The sequence below is a fragment of the Labrus mixtus genome, chromosome 6, assembly GCF_963584025.1.
Source record: "Labrus mixtus chromosome 6, fLabMix1.1, whole genome shotgun sequence".
Lineage (NCBI taxonomy): Eukaryota > Metazoa > Chordata > Actinopteri > Labriformes > Labridae > Labrus > Labrus mixtus.
Window position 1 is genome coordinate 1,319,900 of NC_083617.1, and position 20,922 is coordinate 1,340,821.

Consider the following 20,922-nt stretch of genomic DNA (forward strand, 5'->3'; position numbering starts at 1 on the left):
GGAGTGTTGCAGCTGAGGAAGGTGCAGCTTGTTTAACGGTCTGTTTGAACACTGCTACGTTATATTAACTAAAGCTGAGATGTGTTTCTGGAATTATCTTTTTTTATTCTGTATCAAATAATGTCCTTATTACTTAATGTAGGATTAAAACTGCAACATCGCCTTTTTATCCATTATTGTGATGCTATTTAAATACTCATCAGCCTGCTGTATTAACGCATTAGTTGCATATCTATTGTCTCTATAATTAATATTTAATTCAGCCTTTGATCGTAACTGGGGCTTCTTCTTCTTCCGCACTGACAGCCAATCAAAACGTCACTAAAGATAAAATACAGATAAACGTTAAAAAGGCTAACCGTTCATTTTTAAACACTTACCGCTGTTTAAATGTATTTCCACAATCTTCATGGATTTTTATTTGATTAAATCTTTAGTCCTGAACACAAACAAATGGCGGCCGAAAGTGACGTAAGTATCAATCCAAAAAAATAAATCCTGAGCTAAGCTAGGCTATGCTAAACTAGGCTATGCTAAGCTATGGGTAAACCTGACATGAGCTACTTGTGTTTGTCCGGTCAAGTGAAGGCAACAATAATATCTGCGGTAACTGAGTGAAGACAAATTTCATTTTTTCTGAATAATTAATACCTCAAACAGTTTGACAGCGGTCTCTCCGGCCACAGAGCTCCCGCTGAACTTCCTGCTAATTCGCGCCAATTATCGTGTTTTGTTTTTATAGAGGAGCTGCTTTTTTCTGATCTTTTTTTTATTATAATAATATAAGTATAATAATAATAATAAGATAAACAATGAATCAAATATACAAGGGCATATCAGTTTTCAGTATCTAATTCATTGGAAAAGTTTCTTCAAAATATCATAAACTGTTTGTGCTACTTTTCCTTTTACAAATTTTAAGGACTTGATGCAGAGTTCATCATTTGTGCTGTTCAAGATTATACCAAACGTAACATCGTCTCTGGCTTCATATCCTGCCGCCATACTAAACTCTATTTTATGTTACTTAAATCCAACTGAGCCAAAGATATATTTAAAATTACCTTCTAAAAAATGACCTCACAAATGAAATGACTGAATATATTTGTTGTTGTTGTTTTTTTTGTTTGTTCACCTATTTTATTTAAAAGAATATATAGGTTCATTGGTGACTCTAAATTATAGGTGTGAATGTGAGTGTGAATGTTTGTCTGTCTCTATATGTCAGTTCTGTGATTGACTCCAAGAGTGAGTACCAGTCCAGGGTGTAACATCATCTGGTGAAATATGTTTATTAGATTTATGTTGTTAGATTAATTGTCAAATTGTGTGTTTTAGTGTATTCACATCTCCAAAAAACTCATGAAAAACTCATGTGAGCTGTCTAAACGCAAACAGTGGACATTATCCAAAGTTTCTCCTGCCACCTACCACCTTCCTAGCATTTTTCCCACAGAAAGTCAGAGTCAGCTGTATGTTCTTTTCCGATCTTTAGTTCATGTTGTGATTCTGTTGAACTACACATAGCATTGATATAAAGGCAAATATTCTCATTCTAGTGTCGCATAGCGGAGTCTGATGCGTTGACTTCCACATAGCTCTTTTTTAGGTCACTTCTTGATTCAGGAGAAGGTTTCGCCTCTTGCCCAGTGACATCTGGGATCCACTTCTACCCCCTGCATGCAACCCTGAATGGGAGAGACAGTAGATAATGAATGGGTGGAAGTTTTCTTTTTAAGTCCATTATTTTATGGAACATGAATTATTACATGAACTATGCATTACTGAACTATGTGAGTACCTTCTATGGCTGCACCTGTAGGCCATCATGCACATCCTCTGAATGTAGGTTAATTGCTGTGTTTTTTGTGTGTGCACTTATTTTGAATAAGAGCCACGTTTATCCAAACAGCATTGTTCCCTCTTGTCTTTTCTGCAATGTAAGACAGCTTATGTGGGGCTCTTTTTGTACAGAAAAATGTCCCGGGGACCGGTGTCGCCTCCGGGCAGCACAGACAGGAGTCCTTTGAACAGGCGCCCATCTACGTGGCTGTCATGACATACGTGGGCTTTGGTATTGTCACACTGTTTGGCTACTTCCGAGACTTCCTCAGAGCTGTGGGCTTAGAGAAGTGCCACCTTGCCCAGGAAAGAGAGGAACAGAAGGTATGTAAAGCATGCAATCAACATAAAGACAGAAGCATACACACACATCCTGCTAACACACATGCACCGGACAGTTGCAGCATACATGCCTTGGGTGTCAACACATTTTGTTCCCCCAGAATTTTTTCCATTTTTGCTCTCACTGTAAGCTCTCTCTCTCTCTCTGCCTTCATCCTTCATGTTCCTCTGCACTAACGTTGCCATGGGTGAGACAGTACACCACAGAACATTTCTCCTGAAGACCTAATTAAATCTCAGAGGATGCAATTCTGTCTTTGTAACTGTGCTTTAGATTCTAGATAAGAAGCGCTTCCACATAAGAGCAGTTATTTTAACCATGGATTTTATTTTTTTAAACCCAAATGAGCTGTTAGTAGTTGAAGATTTGTCTTGTGTGGCTCATATTAGAAAATAACAGTTAAAGTTCCCTCTCTCTGTTGTCACTTATTTGGTTAGCTAACACTGGAGCCGTTTAGACTAATAGGAAGGCAGTTTGCTGTCTGTGTTGAAATAAAGTGAGGTAGAGCTTTACTCTATGTGGCCTCTGCTGCAATGGATCGAACAAGGGAGGCTCACAATGGTAGAGAATGCTATAGTCAAGGGATCATTGTGAAATAATTGAAATGTAATGATTAAATTCCATTGTGTAGAACTAGGTGGTTTTTAACAGTTCTAGGAGAATTATTAGGAGTCTTATCTAACGTCTCCTACAGACAATATTTGCAATCTATGTTCAGTGCAGCCACACTGAGCGACACAGATCTCATAATGTTGGTAAGACATGCATGCACACTGTGCGATGAGGTACCTGCTATAGCCACTGTGGCGTTCATGTGCCTATTTGAAAAAAGAAAAAGAGAAGGGATAGAACAATGTGGCGATGGAAAAGAGGCCACATTAAGATGCCAATGTTGCAAAGAGAGCTTGCAAGATCTCCGCTTTCTCCCTGTCTGCTCTTTTATTGCCAGCTCTCACCTGAGCAAGTTCTGCACTCTTGCTCAGCCCAGCATCCCCCTGTAGGCTCCTGATGGGGGGGTGGGGGGTTAAAATAATACTGCAAGGAGTGATGAGTTCGGAGCATGGGCGCCAAACACAAACTATTTTCTCCTGCTAAAATCTTAAACAAGTACAAACGTGAGTCGTCTGACTGAAATGTTTCTCTCGGTTCACAGGATTTTGTTCCAATGTATCAGGACTTTGAGAACTTTTACACACGTAACCTTTACATGAGGGTCCGAGACAACTGGAACCGCCCCGTCTGCAGCCTCCCCGGACCCGTGTTCGACCTGATGGAGAGGGTGTCCGATGACTACAACTGGACATTCAGGTACAGTAACGTTGTTGTTATTAAAAACAGATGAGGCTCAAATCAAACAACGAAGAGAGGATGATTCTCAGTGAAAATAATCGCTCACTGGAGTCAAGTGTTTTCAGATTATTGTCTTCATTTGTCCAAGAGAAACAAAGTTGTCGATCCTGAGAGTGTGTTGTAAATAATTCCACATTTTAAGAGCTAAAAACCTAAATGCTAAATTCTAAGTTCAGAGAAAACCTGCGGGACTTGAAGCAAAAGACGGTCAGTAGAGCGAGTTTGGTCGGGTCCGATGGTCTGGTTCAGTAGGGATGTTACATAAAATGGTGTACGTCCAATAAGGGATTTATAGATAAAGACATTCATGTGTTTATTACGTCTCTATACCAGAAATTACAAATGCCCAGTCGCTCCTAGAGCAGAGATGAACATGTGTGAACATGTTTACAGCCTGTTTCAAAAAACAAATAGGTGTGATTAGCTCATGTCTCGATGGACACACACTGTATGGGAGGGGGTGAATGTTTTGATGACTCATCAGTTTTGATTTGATGAAGGATAAGAGTTATTCACAATAAGGCGTGTAGCTGACCTGATTGACAGGTGGGCGCGGTGTAACGGTTTGTCAGGAGGTTTAAAACCCGCCTCAGCTCCAGCTCTCAGCCTGTCGTTAGGTTGACTGAAAGTTAGACTGAGACAGCATTTCCAGCACGGAGACCGCCATCGATGGGACTCCAGCTGCAGGAACAGACGGGGGAAGCCACTCAGGCCTCAAACACAATTTAGTTTGTTTAGCTCGTCGGTGGACGCATGAACTTGAATGATGTTTTTTCTTCTGTTTGTCTGGAGGTGAAAGTCTGATTTGTCAGCTGACCTGTCTGTCAGGTTTTTTAGAGTGAGGTCAGCGGCGGCAGGAAGAATCTGCTCCCTTGATTCTTCATGGGATTACATGTGCACTCACATATACCAAGAGAGCACAATCTCTTGAAGAAGGTGTAAATATTTGATGATACACTTAAAAAAAGTCAAGAAAACAAGAAAAACTAGTGTTGCTTACGCACGCAGTCACTTCTGTTTACCTCAAATAAACATGGCTCTAATTGCCACTCATGAACAGAACTCCCCCGACGGAGCAGCAAGTTTGTGTTTTCCAATTACAGTTCATTAAATGTTGATTACTTTTTATCGTCAGTAATCAGTTCTGTGCGTTGAATATAATATAAACGTGATTCTTCTTGATTTTTTATTTTTTCCTGGTTGCAGGTTAACGGGGAAGACGTTACACGACGTCATCAACATGGGCTCTTACAACTACCTCGGCTTCGCTGAGAACAACGCTGATTTCCTGAAAACTGTTGTAGACAAAACCCAGCAGTACGGGGTCGGGGTGTGCAGCACGAGGCAGGAAGTAGGTGAGTCTGTGGTCAATGTGCAACTACTACTACTTGTCCTAGTTTCAATAAGGGCACTGGTTTTATCTAACCACTGCTCAAGCTGCAAGAGCATACGGTGTGTGTTTTAATTTATTGTACAGTACTTGAGATTTCTTACTCATGTATCTATTTTAAAAGGCCCTGGAAATAAACCTCCATCTCCCTCCATCACATATACCATCATTTACGATCCTCCTCGTGAATTACACTGCCCGCTTCTTTAATTATCTTTCAGTGGCTGCAGTGTTTCAATGAATTATTCAGCCGCGGTTGAATTATGTACCATTTGGGCATAGGATATTGAATCCTGGAGCACGCTGAGTAGTGGGGGGGAAATTATATCATAGAGGGATGTAACATCACCTTGGACATGTAGCGGGAAGTGTTAAAGCAGCGAGCGTCAGAGATTGGAGACTGTGGCTTCAAGATGAATTTTAGATGCTGTTTTTATCCTCAGGAGTTCAAGCCGAGCTCTGAAGCAGTTTGAGAGGACGTTATTAAGGGTGGAGGGGCGATATTAGGGGTGGAGGGGGGATTGGGCAAGCATAGTGTTGTTATATCTTGTGTAGCAATATTGTACCGAAACACAGACGTCAGGTATTGGTCTCCAATTTTAGAAATTATTCTGCAATGTCGCAACTACAAACTAAACTTTGGTGACAATAATGTTGGAAAGGAAAGCTTTTTTAGTAACCTGAATGTTGCTGAGTGTTTCTCTGGTGGGTTAGAAAGTTGGTAAAGATCCTTTTGATTGTATGTTAAAGGAGATATGTCCTGCAGCTCCATATTTAAATGCATACATGCATATATATGATGCCAAGATACTCAGTTGTTGGGGTAATCTCTGGACGTGGTTTCCTGCTGCTCTGAACGAGACTTTACGAGAACTTGATGAGACTTGGTCCAGAATCAGACGTATCAGAGCAAAGGATGGAGTAAAGTTGTAGGACACGCCCACCCGGAAGCTCACTCAAATTTCCCTGAGACTGCAAACAGAGCTGGCCAATCAGAGGAGAGTGGGCATGTTAGGGAGGGGGGGCCTTAAAGAGACAGTAGCTGAAATGAAGCGTTTCAGGCAGAGGCTGAAATGAGGGATTTTACTGACGACTGTATTAGATAAATAAGGAGGATTTTTGATCTACACATCTCACAACACTACTCAACAGGCTGACATCATTAATGGTGAAAGTGGGTTTAATAGATCTCCTTTAAAATGAACAACACATCACCTCCTCTATCTGGAGTAAGTGAAACTATAATATCGCTGCCATCTCACGCAGGTGGCATCGATATCTGGAGCACAAATCTATGCGGTCGAGATTAGCTGGGGGAGCTGTGGTTTCCACTTCCCGCCTCTTCCTCTAAACAAAGCGCACATTATACTGACTAATAAAACATCAAAGCTCGCTCGCTCAGTCCACAGCAGAACAGATTCTTCCTCTCACTGTTCCTCCTCTACTTCCATATTCTGGTGCACACAGCGCTGCATTTGTCAACAAAGCTGTCAATCATGGCGTTATGCCGCTTTTTATAGCATCAAATAACAAATTAAAACTAAAATTCTTAGAAAAAATCTGATTTGGACATAGATCAGGATGATAACAACTAACTATACTGCCAGAAACAAAACTAAAGGAAGAATGCATTTTAGCATATTCTGCTTTTTTTTGTTTGTCCCATCTGTTAACATGGAGGAGGCGGGTCTTATTACCTATAATTACCTGTAAACTGTCAGTCACTAAGAGATGATCCACATGTTTTTGCTTCACTTTTGGGGAGCTGTGCTTTAAATCCCCACAGAGATCATAGAGGCGGTGTGCAGACAGTCTGGTCATGCACCAATCACAGGGGAAAAACCTCATGTCCCCTCCTATTGGCTCGAGGTGAATTCTCCTGATTAGATTCTGCTGCGTTCTCACATCAGCTCACTCTGATGTCATAAGGAAACATTTCTTGGAGGGCTGGAGAAAGTCCTGATATAATCTGACTCGTAGCTCTGCGTTCACACATGCAGCTGACCCAGAAAACGTCAGGAAGTTTTCATGAGATTCCGTCTGTTTGACAATCCCTTGTTTCCAGCAATAAAACTGGTCAAAGCGATATGAACGGACCGTAAACGTTGATAGAAGAGATCAGGATTAGGTTCAGGTGACTTATGTTGTCCCGAAGGAGGATTTGTTTTGCACTCAGCGAGATGATGACGTCCATCATGCCACACAAATAACAAACTAGAAACAACACGTTAGAGAGAAGGACCACCAATCCAGTAAAAAAGAGATGTAAACAAAAGATTCCTCCAGAGCAAATTTTGAAAATATCCAATGAAATCCAAAATATTTTGCGAAAAAAGGAAAAACATTTGGTGCGGCAGTGGATCAGTGGGTAGAGTCGGTCGTCTCTCAACCAGATGGTTGAGGGTTCGATGCCCAGCACCTGCAGCCTCATGTCTGATGTGTCCTTGGGCAAGACACTTAACCCCAAGTTGCTCCCGCTGCTTTGTTGGCGGTGTATAAATGGATGAGTTAATACTGATGGAGAATTAGCATTTGGTGGAAAAAAAGGAATAAAGTCCTCCATATGTTGGGATTCAAATGTTTAAAGGCTCCTATAGTATCTGTATTGTCCGTCATAGCAACGTTGTGGTGCTGACGTCAGATGGTCGGTTATCAGTTATACATGTTTATTAGTCCAGACCTCTCAAAGGTTAAGAGCTCATCTACGCTGACAGTAGTAAAGTTTGCTTTGAAAGGTGTTTGCTTTTTTCCCCCTCTGTCAATGATGTTTAGTTTATGGCTCCTCTGACGCCACCCGGTTGTAAATCTATCTGAGCGGGAGCGAGGGGTGAGCTGACACACAAGCTCGGAGTGGGCTGCTTCTCTGCAGAGCGTGTGTGATATTGGCAGTTTTGACAAAAACAGAGAAAAAAGAGGAATAAAAAAGCAATGAGATCGTAGTTTTTACGTACACAAGAGCACAAAAAACAAGCCATCCTCCTCTCACACTCCTCTGCACGATCCATTATTCATCCACGTGATTTATTTATATGTTTATTTCTCTTTCAAAATGGGACTGTTTGTAATCTGTGCTTCAGCCCGGCTCGCTCCGAGGGTTAAGGAATAACAAGTATGTCTCCCATGAGACCTTATTAAGCATCAATTATTAAAGCGCCCAGTATCTCTGTTATCACCGTCATCATCACCACTCTCTAAGTTCATATGCAGCAATTTGTGATGGTGATACTCACAAAATAACAAGTGCTCTTTTTTCTGGATGTTTTGGTTTCATTGGATAGTAAACTGAATGTGTTCAGAGATACTTTACTTTACTCCTAATATCAAACTAACTCTTTACTCTTTTAGCTCCGATATCCTCCAAAGATCTAAATTAAAAACTTCCATTTTTAAAAAAATGTTTCATCTCTTCTCTCCTTCGATCATCTGGATGGGAAATTATTTTAGAAACGAACAAGTTCGCATGTTTGTTTGCATCAAATCCCAGAGACTATTCGGGGATCGAACCCTCGACCATCTGGTTGAGAGACGACCGACTCTACCCACAGCCACAGCCGCACCAAATGTTTTTCCTTTTTCGCAAAATGTTTTGGATTTCATTGGATATTTTCCAATTTTTTAAGATCTTTTTGTGTTTCATTAAAGATGATTTTTTTATATTTATGGCTTTTTGTGGCTTAATTAGAGCGACAGGACAGTGGATAGCGTCTGCAATCAGGGAGAGAGAGAGAGAGTGGGGAATGACATGCGGCAAACGAGCCACATGTCGGATTCGAACCAAGCTGCCCGCGTTGACGACTGTAGCCTCCGTACATGGGGAGCCTGAACTAACGGCTGGCCTCTGGAAGCCCAAAGTGTTTGTGTTTTGTAAAATGTTTTTGCACTTGACCTTCAGGGCCACCGTAGCAGAGAGGGTGTAAATTGAGATATTTTAAAAAGCAGATACAAAGTGCAGTGAGCGCTCACGCCCTGAGACAAAACAGACGAGTCAAACATTCACAGATTGCTCTTAATGGAAAACTCAGTGTGCCTTCTTTTCTTGCAATCATTAACATACAGAAAATTAGATATTGATGCCAAGCATTCCTGGATAAATGATCGCTTACCAATAAACACCACGTGCAGGCACCAAGCCCACAGACCCTAAAATGTTCTCTGATATGATGTGGAGCTGCACTGCAGGCTTAGATGTTAAAACAGTTAAACTTTTACGTCTCTGCAGCAGAGTTGATAAAGAAATGATTAACTCCTCCAGACTTAGTTTACAATCAAAAGCACAAAGATTTGAAGGAACAATCTTTATATCTCTCTAAAACCTGCTTTTCTACGGAAGCCCAAAGAGGACATGCATCCTAACTTTTCATTAAAAAAATCTTCAGGTGATAAAAAAAACAAAATTTATGTGTTTTCTCCAGATCTTAATCTTGACTTATTTTTCTTGTTTATTTGCGATAACAAATATTTAAAGACAGGACAGCTGACAGAGTCAAAAATCAGAGAGAGAGAGAGAGAGAGAGTGGGGAAGAGATTTTGGGAAAGGAGCCACAGGTCGGGTTAGAAACAGGGCCGCCCCCCCTGGAGGGCCACAACCTCTGTACAAGGGGTGCACGCATCAGCAACCAGGCCACTGGTGCCCCAACAACGCTGTTGAGTTGATTCATGAGATCTGGAGAAAACTAAATAGAAAAGCCAGCATCCACCGTAAGGGCGGCCCAGTGGGGCTAACAACAACCAACAGTTTAACCCAATGAAGCACATAAATCTAGGGTCGACTGATATGGGATGTTTGGGGCTGACACCGATATTTGCAGATGATACCACTGTAGTAGGTCTTATCTCTAATGGTGATGAATCTGTTTACCAGAGTGAAGTAGAACAGCTGGTGAGGTGGTGTGAGGACAACAACCTAATCCTCAATACATCTAAAACCAAAGAGCTCATAGTTGACTTTAGGAAGAAGACCATACTCTACTTCCTCCGTCAGCTGAGGAAATTCAGGGTTAGCCAGAAAGGTATGACTCATTTCTATCGAGCAGTCATAGAAAGCGTGCTGTACTGTTCTTTTGCAGTCTGGCTTGTGCCTCCTGCACCAAGCACTTTTGGACTGGTTACACGACCTGTTTACACACCTTAATGTATTGTGCATTATGTGTTGTTTATGTCTGTGCATTCATGTCATTGTGTTATATATGTGAGCACACCCAAGACAAATTCCTATCAACTGTATTGTTGAAATAACAAACTTGGATTTGAACTTGAACTTGATATCGGGGAGAGAATAATCTGATACTAATATCTTTCTAAGACCTATGGACTTGAACCACACCCGGTCGGACATCGAGTTGGTGGGACAACTTGAAAAATGAAATGGTCATTGTAAAGGAATGGCGAGAACATTATCGCATGTCGAGAACATTGTTGTTGACTTGGCGTGCTCAGCTGTAACGTTGCGTTTTCCATTTTCATGGAGACAAAGACGATTTCTAAGAACTGAGCGTGTAGCCTGAGAGGCACAGCAGTCCAAACATTAAAAGCTTCTCGCCTCCTGAACTCAGCACTGGGCTTTTAAGCACCCGGTGCACCTCGTTGAGTAATTAGCAGCTTCACCTGGGCAGAGCTGGAGACTACAGGGGGGGAGAAGGGACAAACAGCAGAGGGAACAAAACACAGGGGCCGTATCCGAATTGCCAAGTACATACTCAATCTTTCAGTAGGCAGTAGGCAGTATGCAGTACGTACTATCCGTGCTGCATACTGTTAGTATCTACTATTCAGTATGCACACACAGTAGGTAGATATTTGTGTCTACTTCATCTGATTCATTCAGTAAGGAAGTGATGTCATTTACGTTACCCGAACCGGCCGCATTCACCAATTTTCTTTGTTCGTTTTTGTTTGTTTAGCTTTATTCAAGAAGAGTAATGCTCATATACAGTCAGGTAAACAAAACAATATCACAATGTACATCAAGTAAAAGACAGAATAAATAACTAAATAACATACAGTACATAAAGGAAAGTACAAATGAAAGACAGTAAGATACGGAATATAAAATAAACCAATAAAGACACATTTAAATAGTGAAATCATTATTTAAATAGAGGGAGAAAGGTTTTATAATAATGCAGATATTTGTTATATTTTCTGTTGTTAATTAAAAGTTGTGATTTCAGACGGGACTTTAACTCTACATTAAAAATTGATTCAATTAATCCACGCTCGTTTGTTTTGATTTGGAGGCGGACGTGAAGTGACGATTTACGTTTAATTTCGCACAGCATTGTGGGAGTTAGTATACAATTCATTTCCTGAAAGCACGCATCCGATCCATACTGCATGAAACCCGAAAGTTAGTACCCATACTGAAATGTTCAGTATACTGAGGTGGACCCAAAAAATGCATACTGAATGACGAAAGTTCAGTATACTGAAACTCCATACTGAATAGTACCTACTGCATACTGAACTGTGACAATTCGGAAAGGGCCAGGATCTCCAGAAAACAACCCAAATGTTCATGTGAAGTAAAATAAGATGTCAGGCTGCATGTCCTCTCTGGGCTTCTGTACTCTCCATTCTTGGGTTTTAGTTATACAGCTTTTTATTTTCTGTCATAAAACTTTGAAGATTGTGACAGCAGAGAACGTGACCTTGGTTATTCAGAGCCGACAGGTGAGATGCATATAGATAAGACAGCCCAGGTGTCATCTTACCTCGGTTAACTCGAGTGGACTGACACCTCGAGGAGCCTTATGAGGTCAGCATACCAACGAGGAGGCGGGGCTTCTGTAGATGAAGTGTTCCACTTAGAGAGGAAGTACCAATCAGTGTGTTCAGAGACAGAGAGAGAGAGGGCGGGAGAGGCCGAGTGGTCGAGCGAACGCAGGAATCGATCAGCATAAAAAAGAGAGCTGCTTCTCTGTATTATGGTTTTATACACGTTAGTCAATACTCATCCCCGACTCAGTCCTGAAACATTCAGTCTGTTTGAACTCTTATAACGACGCCTCTCTGTGGTTTCACTGACTTGTATTGATTATGACAGCAGTGTTAAGTATCCCGTTTAGAGGTTTATAAAGTTAAAGCATCGTTTTCTCTGGAGGATTGTCTCCTGACTTGAACACTGGGCTCATTTTGATTTACTTTAAATGATGGTTAATGGATTGATTTCTCTTTTTGTAAAACTAAACCTGCAGGGCCTTGTGTAGTGAGTGAAATGATCAAACGACCTTACTATATGATCAGACATTAAGGAAACATGCTATGTTGAAGTGCTGGCTTCTCTGACAACAATGCAGCAGCCAGTATGTCCTCCTTCTAACTTTAGATTCTGGTCCTGAATGCTCTGGATTTGTTTGGACCAGAGAAGGTAGGAGGTGTTAAGACACACCCCACACAAGGCCATTTTGGACGCCCCTCAGTTTGTCAGATATGAGAGCAGTTATCAGGTCAACAGGTGTTGCAGTGATGGAAGCGGGCAAGAGAAGTGGTTCAGATAGAAGTGATTGTACCCGACCTAAAAAGCCTCTGCATGTTTCTAATAAGCTCCACGAGCAGAAACGTGCTCAAACTAGGATCAATATTGGAGATGCTTTTGAAAAATGGAGAGAGGTTAGAACACAGAAAGGTTTACAGACCCATGCAGAGCTGGATAAACACTGAAGCTTCAGAGTCCACCACATGGTGACCTGTGTGAGCATGGACTCTAGAGAGGGGGGGGGGGGAGACAGCTCTCTATAATGTTTAGAATCTGGACTGCAGTACCCATTTTAAACACTAGGTGTCAAAGAGCTAATACAAAGTACTTAACAGCATAGATATCTCACTTAAAGTTTTATCCAGTTTAATATCAGTAGGTCTTCTTGCATTTATTGAAGTAATACATTTCTGTCTGTTTCTATAATGTAGAACATTTCCCAGATCCAGCTTTAATAAAATACTGTATATTTAATTTCCACTGCCTTCCTCTCTCCTTGTAGCTTCCAATTATAAAAGTAATCCTTCTTCTTATCCGCTGACCACAGGGGCAGTCCTAAAGCGCCCCAGAGATCCCCCAAAAAGCCCACTTTTTATTGCACAAAATAGAAACACACCCCATCAGGTGACAGATTACAATCTGATCAATTTTCTTAAATGAATTTTTGGTTCCCAGCTGTCAAGCAGGGCAATAAACAACCGCCTCAGTCCCCAAAATGTGCCGCAGAACACTCTCAGCCCCCGCAGGACTTGACTCAATATTACCTGGGATGAAAAAAAGGCAGTAAATTACAAGTTTAGCACATTTTTGAATCTCTATAAATCTCTTCAAATCCCCCAGAGAGTGAGGATGTGCATGTCTGGCTTTTTCACATTTATCAGGTCGGCATTCATCTCCGTCAAAACTTGTGATTGGATGATAAAGAACAAAAAGCCGAGAGACTAAATGACTAACCAGATAAACCAGCAGGTGCAGCGACCGCGTCAGGGTGACTTATTTGTTTGTGATTTATTTCTTGCAGGTAACCTGAGCATCCACGAAGAGCTGGAGCAACTTGTGGCTGAGTTCCTCGGCGTGGAGTCTTCCATGATTTTTGGGATGGGTTTCGCCACCAACTCTATGAACATTCCTGCACTCGTCGGCAAGGTTTGTGATTTTACACATTTAGTGTCACACATTGTCGTCAAGCCCAGCCCTCAAGCTGCCCTGTGGGGAGAATAGCACTCTGAAAACTGACCTAAATAAAATGCAGCAACGCCTGTGAGCAACATCATCCACGATCATCTAACAATCACATCCTCCACATTTTATGCTGCAAGATTTCTCGTCTCTCCCGCTCCTCTGTTGTTGCCAGCTCTGCATTAGTACAACACCTTTGCTTTCAGCCCCACCACCACCACCACCACCACCACCACCAAGCATCCACCTGCAGGCTCTGACTGGTGGTTTAAGACATGTGATAACTCCCCAAATGTTTGCATGTAAACCAAAACTGTGAGGAATGATGAGGTCGGAGCCCAGATCAAACACAAACTTTGCTCTGCTGCTGCGATAAACATCTCAAACCAGTACGAACTTGAGTCAGTCAAATCAGTCGTATCAACCAAAGCGTCAACCTCCAGTGTTAAAAACAGAAGCCAATGCAAAAGTGCAAAATCCTGCAGTTCATCGAGTGCCCACTAGGGGCTTGCTGCAAAAGCACAGGAAGTCACATACACACCCATTCTAAAAAGCCTGTCTCTGCACAGTCTGTCCCTGCTCAGTCTGTCTCTGCTCAGTCTGTCTCTGCTCAGTCTGTCTCTGCTCACCCTGTCTCTGCACAGTCTGTCCCTGCTCAGTCTGTCTCTGCACAGCCTGTCTCTGCACAGCCTGTCTCTGCACAGTCTGTCCCTGCACAGTCTGTCCCTGCTCAGTCTGTCTCTGCTCACCCTGTCTCTGCACAGTCTGTCTCTGCTCAGTCTGTCTCTGCACAGTCTGTCTCTGCTCACCCTGTCTCTGCACAGCCTGTCTCTGCACAGCCTGTCTCTGCACAGCCTGTCTCTGCACAGTCTGTCCCTGCACAGTCTGTCCCTGCACAGCCTGTCTCTGCACAGCCTGTCTCTGCACAGTCTGTCTCTGCTCAGCCTGTCTCTGCACAGCCTGTCCCTGTAGGATAGGGTTGGCACTGCGGTTTGACCCCTGACCCCTGCAGGGTCACTGTGTGGGCTGCAGCCATAGGGGGAAGCCGCTGCACCTCTTGGTCTGCATAAACGACCCCGTTCTCATCACTTAAACAGTCAGCCTCCGCTTCCTCCTGTCCAGTCACATCACAGATATTCATGCTGTGTGTTGCCCCCGGTAACCCGTGGCTGTCTGTGTGAGACAGGCCTGGGTTTGGGTAATCATCCCCCTGAGTGGTGCTCTTAACAAAAAACCTGCCCCGTCTTGTCAATGTGTCTGAGAGCACTCATGCCCAGAGCCTCGTCCTCCCGGCTACTGTTATGTTTAATTATGATTTTAATTAATGGGGGTCGGTGGGGACTTGTTCACAGCTGAGTTTAGTTGACTGTAATTCATTAATTTAGGCCATATGCAAGAAAGGAACAAAAGCTTGGCTAATTAGATTAATTTCTGCTGCGCTGTGAAAATGAAACCCAAATACAGGAAGTGGGTTTAGACTGAATGTATTTACAGAACTGTTTGTCTGTTAGTCCCTCTGTTTTCTCTGGATCTGAGGGGTGATACTGGTCGACGTCTACACATCAATTCAAGACAAGCAGAGATGGCCTGTGCAGAAACAGCCTGTGCAGAAACAGGATTTGCAGTGACAGCCTGTGCAGAGACAGCCTGGCTTTGCAGAGACAAGCTATGGAGGTAAAGGGTGAGCAGAGACAGGCTTTGCAGGGACAGCCTGTGCAGAGACAGCCTGGCTTTGCAGAAACAGGCTATGGAGGTAAAGGGTGAGCAGAGACAGGCTTTGCAGGAACGGGCTATGGAGGTAAAGGGTGAGCTGAAACAGGCTTTGCAGAAACAGGCTTAGCAGGGACTGTCCTCACTGTGCATGCAGAGCTACATAATAGTGACAGCTGCTGGTAGACCAGGGACCGGGCCAGCTGGACCCCAGGCCAGACTCCCGAGTATCTGTCACTGAGCAGTGTCAACAAAAAACCCTTCTACACGAGTCCACTCTGACTAATGCAGTCAAATGCTCAGAGCTTCTGTTTTAAATATGCTAATGTTTCAGAGAGAACTTCGTGGAATGGCTGAATTAATTTGCATTCTGATTTGTATGGAAGCACGATACTCTCCATTCTGAAACCTGTGACGTGAAAAAAGTCAAGAACCACAAACATTTTTTAGTGCACGATGTGACGGTGTAAACATTCAGAGGACGTACAGTAGATACGCTGGGGGAGGGGGAGCCAGTGGAGGTTGTGGAGGACGCGGTGGGGGTGGTTACAGGTGCCGGAGTCTGTGAGAAGACGAGCGGCAGAATTAACACATCATCAGCTAAACTAAATAAAACGATCCTCTCGTTAACAACAAAAAGTCAAAGCGAGGGGCGCTGGATAGCCTAGCGGTTAGGTTCCATGCCCTAAGTAAAGAGGCTGTAGTCCTTGTTGCAGCGACCCCGGGTTCAGATCCGACCTCGGCCCTTTGCTGCTCTCTGTCTTCCCAACATTTCCTGTCTCTCTTCGGCTGTCCGATCTAATAAAGACTAAAAGGAACAAAAAGTGAAATAAAAAATGTTATAACCTTTGGTCCGGACTCAGCAGTTGAGAACGACTTCTTTAAGATTGACGAGGTCTTACTGTTCTTACTTTGATACTTTTTTTCTCTCTTCTGATTTTCAGGGTTGTTTGATTCTGAGTGATGAGCTCAATCACACGTCTCTCATCCTCGGGGCCAGACTGTCAGGGGCGACTATCCGAGTGTTCAAACACAACAGTGAGTCCACTAACATACGTCTTGTTTGCGTCTGCCTCGCAGCAACACGTTGTTATTTTAGTTATAGGCGATGCCAGTCAAACATTGTTGATTCGATGTGTTTTGCCAGAGATTGTCTGCTGATGCCGTTTGAATTTTTGTTTGTTCAGCACACTCTCCTCACATCATGCATTTTTTTCTTCCATTTCTTCCAAACTGTTGCTGCTGTGAGACACTCGGTACTTTGTGCGCGTTGCAGGATTTGCCTCTGGGAAGACCTACTTAAAATTCAGTGTTTACAGCAGCGAATGTAAAAAAAGGCTTTAATGAAATGGGTTCAGTTTACAGTCACGACTGTGTTTTATCCATCAGCAGCCAAGCAGCACAAAAAGAGGAAGTCTATTTAAATGAAAATGGCCTCTTATTTAAACCATCTGTTCACTATTAAATTGTCAAATTACATATTGTGAATAGATGATAAGGGAGCTTATGAAGCCTCCATGATACAACGTTCATCGTGCTCGCATTGCACAGCTCTTTCAGGAGACAGTTAGAAGGAGCCGGTGTTCTGGCAGCAAATGTGTCCTGACAGGTACAAGCCGAGTCGGTTATGGGTCCTCCGAGCGAGCGCGTCCCAGGAGCCCGTCTGAAGGCACACAGCCCTCAGGCTCCTGAGAGGCTGACCCCTCCCTACCTCCATAAACCCCGAGCAAGAAACTCTGGCTCTCTGTTATTAGTGAAGGCCACTTCTACATACCAAGAGGGATTCTTTTTAAACAATGTTCAACCTTTGTTTGAACAGGAATACTCCCTTTTACATGCAAGGTATCGCTGTAGAGACAACTTTTACATGAAAGCACAAACAGCAGAAACCACTACAAACAATGAATTAACATGACACAGAAGCATCTATTCATCTATTCCGCTTTTCCAGTTTGGGGTCATGGTTGGCTGGAGCCGATCCCAGCTGTCATTGGTTGAGAGTCGGGGTTACACCCTGGACTGGTCACCAGCCAATCACAGGGCTGAGATATAGAGACAGACACACTCACATTCACACCTACAGACAACTTAGAGTCAGCAGTTAACCTAACAAGCATGTCTTTGGACTGTGGGAGGAAGACGGAGAGAACCCACACATGCACAGGGAGAACATGCAGACTCCACACAGAGAGACTCCTGTCAGACGGGGATTCAAACCAGGAACCTCCTCGCTGTGAGGGGACAGCGTTAACCACTGCACCAACATGCAGCCCCTGTTTTTATTCTCTCTCATACTTACAAAATAATCTAGTTTTTGAAACTCTGCAGCACGCACTAAGATCACAGGTCAAAACCTTTTAAAACACTCGGGGAACAAAGAGGTAATGAATGTGTTTAAACAAATCAAGTGAACCACAACGACTCATACGTAAAGAATCATTAAGTAACACAGTTAAATATTCATTGTTGCAGCCTGACTCTGAATTTTCTTAGCTCCTTTGTTTTTGCTGTTGGAGATATTTGCTGGTGGTATCTTTTACAGAGATGCAGTTTCATACTCAGAGGGCAGCAGAACTGGTTTGTCCGGTCTGTCGCTGTCAGGCTTGTTTGTTGAAATACTTCAAATAACTGCAGATAAAGGACACTCCTTCTGAAGGCCGGGATTCTTTCAATTGCTTACAAGTGTTAGCGGTTTTTGTTTGAAAAAGCTTTTTGTGCAGCCTCAGGGCCAATGAAAAGATAATGACATGTCATGGATAGAGCTAAGTCACGCAGGATCTCATATCAGACTGTGGCTAATCTTAAATCAGTCCTAAACTGTGAATCTCTTCCTTGTTCTTGTCTGTGCACACGGGCCCGCCCCTCCCTCAGCAGATTGGGGGGGGGGGGGCGCTCATATTTGCGTACATGCAGCAAGATGATGCAGTCGATCAATTAGTGCACACTCCACTCGCTCTGGCCCTCCTGCTCCTGTTTACTGGGACGAGGAGTATTACTGTTTGTAAACACTTGCTGTAAGTAACATCAAGCGTCCTCCTGTCGTTTTGTTTATTTCAGGTAAAAGAGGGACTCTTGTTGAATGAAACGAGGGTCTACCTGCTACTCATATTTTATTTTGGGGGCCTCAGTAGCTCAGTCTGAAGGGACTTGAGTTGGGAACCAAAGAGTCGATAAGGAGTCCCGATAAGGACCATGGTGTGGAAGTTAGGCTGGTTTCTGGAGAGGTGCCAGGTCAACGGGCACAGCCTTGGCGTTCTCTCTGTGTAGAAGCTCCGCCCACTCTGACATCTCTCCATTAATGTACATCCACAGGTCCTGTTTGTGCATGTGTGTAATTCAGGTCTCTGTGTGTGAGAAGCTGGTCGCTCAATATTGGAGGGATCGGGGACTTCAGGTTGAAGTGACACATTTTATATAAACACCTTTTATTGAATTAGCTTTTTATGTGGTGACTTATGTTTGAATCAGAATCAGGGTCACTGTGTCTTGTGACCCCACCTGTAGGGGGGTCCTCACTTTGGCCGAGGGCAGCCCTGTGTGCTCTTTCCCTGTGTGGTCTCCTTCGTGTTGATTTTTTAGAGACATTGTGAACCTGATGATCTCCGACTTTTTAGAGAACCTGTTCCTCTGCTGATGGAGCGATATAGATCATCTTTGACAGATGATCAGCAGATGTGACGTGGTGTTTAATCACTGCTCCAGAAATGTTCAGACTGCAGTCAGACTTTGAATTTTCCTCCCATAGCTCAACACTACCATCTGCTGGCGTGTGCACAAAAGTGTCAGTACAGTTTTTCACTATCCCTGAAACCAGAGCCCAAAATATTTGACTCAAAACATCTCACGTCTGGTAAAAATTCAACTTTTGATTCTAAACTTTGCACAAAAACATCAAATGAACGGATCTTTGCACAAACAACTGCACAAAGCTCGGCTCAATCTGAAACTCTTTGAACATTTCTACTTTTCTGATGATCCATTCAGAGGATTAAAAACACTGAGACTGTTTGTCAGCGCTGTAAATATGAACATCGATGTAAACTAAATTAGTTTATTCTGAATACTGAACTAAAGATTAAATCTCTGTTCTCTTTCTCCTTCTCCTCCTCTGCCATATCTCCTCTTTCTCATCCTCTTCTTCCTTTTTCCTGTCCCCCTGTTCCTCCTTCTCCTCTGCCACTTACTCTTCTTCCTTATTTGCCTCTTCCTCCTTCTCTTCTGCGTGTGTGTTTGTGTGTGTGTGTGTGTGTGTGTGTGTGTGTGTGTGTGTGTGTGTGTGTGTGTGTGTGCGCGTGTGTGCGTGTGTGCGTGTGTGTGTGTGCGTGCGTGTGTGTGTGTGTGTGTGTGTGTGCGTGCGTGTGTGTGTGTGTGTGTCAGACATGCACAGTCTGGAGAAGATGCTACGGGAAGCGGTGGTTTCGGGTCAACCTCGGACCCACAGACCCTGGAAGAAGATCCTCATCATGGTGGAAGGCATCTATAGGTAAGCCCTCTACACACACACACACACACACACACACACACACACACACACACACACACACACACACAAACATTGCTTTTATTTACCTTTACACACACACATGTATCTCTGGTTACTTCCTGCTTTAGCCTTACTCTCTGTAAGTACGTGCTTCCAGGTGGTCTTTAACAGAGTTATGCAGAGACAGACTCAGGTAGAAGTCCTCATTTGTAACCTGAGTGCAGCCTCCAGCCTGTGTTTAGCCGTTCCTCTAATGCTCTCTTCCTCAATTGCTTCCCTCTCTGCCCTTGAATAATAGGCAGAGTGTGTGTGTGTGTGTGTGTGTGTGTGTGTGTGTGTGTGTGTGTGTGTGTGTGTGTGTGTGTGTGTGTGTGTGTGTGTGTGTGTGTGTGTGTGTGTGTGTGTGTGTGTGTGTGGTTGGGTAGCGTTTGATTACCGCAGAAAGGAGAAAGGTATTGTGTGTCTCTCCCTGAGTCTTAGTGACCCTCTCCATCTGCTCATTAGCTCCAAATCGAGGCCAATTGGAGCCACAGAGATTGACTCGGCTACAATGCAGACTGTTTATCACACACATTTCTTCTCTCGCTCGGCCTGACATATCTGCACATCAGAGCAAGAACACGTGCTGATGTATGTGTGACCTGCAGGTTTGACACAATTTAAAGGAGCAGTATGTAACTCTGGCGCCTAGTGGTTAAAATGGGTACTGCAGTCTAAATTCTAAACATCATAGAGTGCTGTCTCCCCCCCCCCCCTCCTCTGTAGAGTCCATGCTCACACAGGTCACCATGTGGTGGACTCTGAAGCTTCAGTGTTTATCCAGCTCTGCATGGGTCTGTAAACCTTTCTGTGTTCTAACCTCTCTCCATTTTTCAAAAGCATCTCCAATATTGATCCTAGTTTGAGCACGTTTCTGCTCGTGGAGCTTATTAGAAACATGCAGAGGCTTTTTAGGTCGGGTACAATCACTTCTATCTGAACCACTTCTCTTGCCCGCTTCCATCACTGCAACACCTGTTGACCTGATAACTGCTCTCATATCTGGCAAACCGAGGGGCGTCCAAAACGGCCGTGTGGGGGGTCGCCTTAAAAGCGCCTACCTTCTCTGGTCCAAACAAATCCAGAGCATTCAGGAGCAGAACCTAAAGTTA

The 20,922-nt window shown here is 43.4% G+C and overlaps 1 protein-coding gene across 1 annotated transcript in view; it reads left to right on the plus strand.

Moving 5' to 3' along the window:
• The window catches only part of sptlc3 (serine palmitoyltransferase, long chain base subunit 3), a 32,050-nt gene that overhangs the window by 651 nt on the left and 10,477 nt on the right, over positions 1 to 20,922 (plus strand). The window contains exons 2-7 of the mRNA XM_061039429.1: positions 1,975 to 2,166; positions 3,339 to 3,493; positions 4,742 to 4,890; positions 13,421 to 13,545; positions 16,233 to 16,326; positions 19,666 to 19,771. Of these exons, the coding sequence (XP_060895412.1) occupies positions 1,975 to 2,166; positions 3,339 to 3,493; positions 4,742 to 4,890; positions 13,421 to 13,545; positions 16,233 to 16,326; positions 19,666 to 19,771 (821 nt within the window). The remainder of the gene's footprint in view (positions 1 to 1,974; positions 2,167 to 3,338; positions 3,494 to 4,741; positions 4,891 to 13,420; positions 13,546 to 16,232; positions 16,327 to 19,665; positions 19,772 to 20,922) is intronic.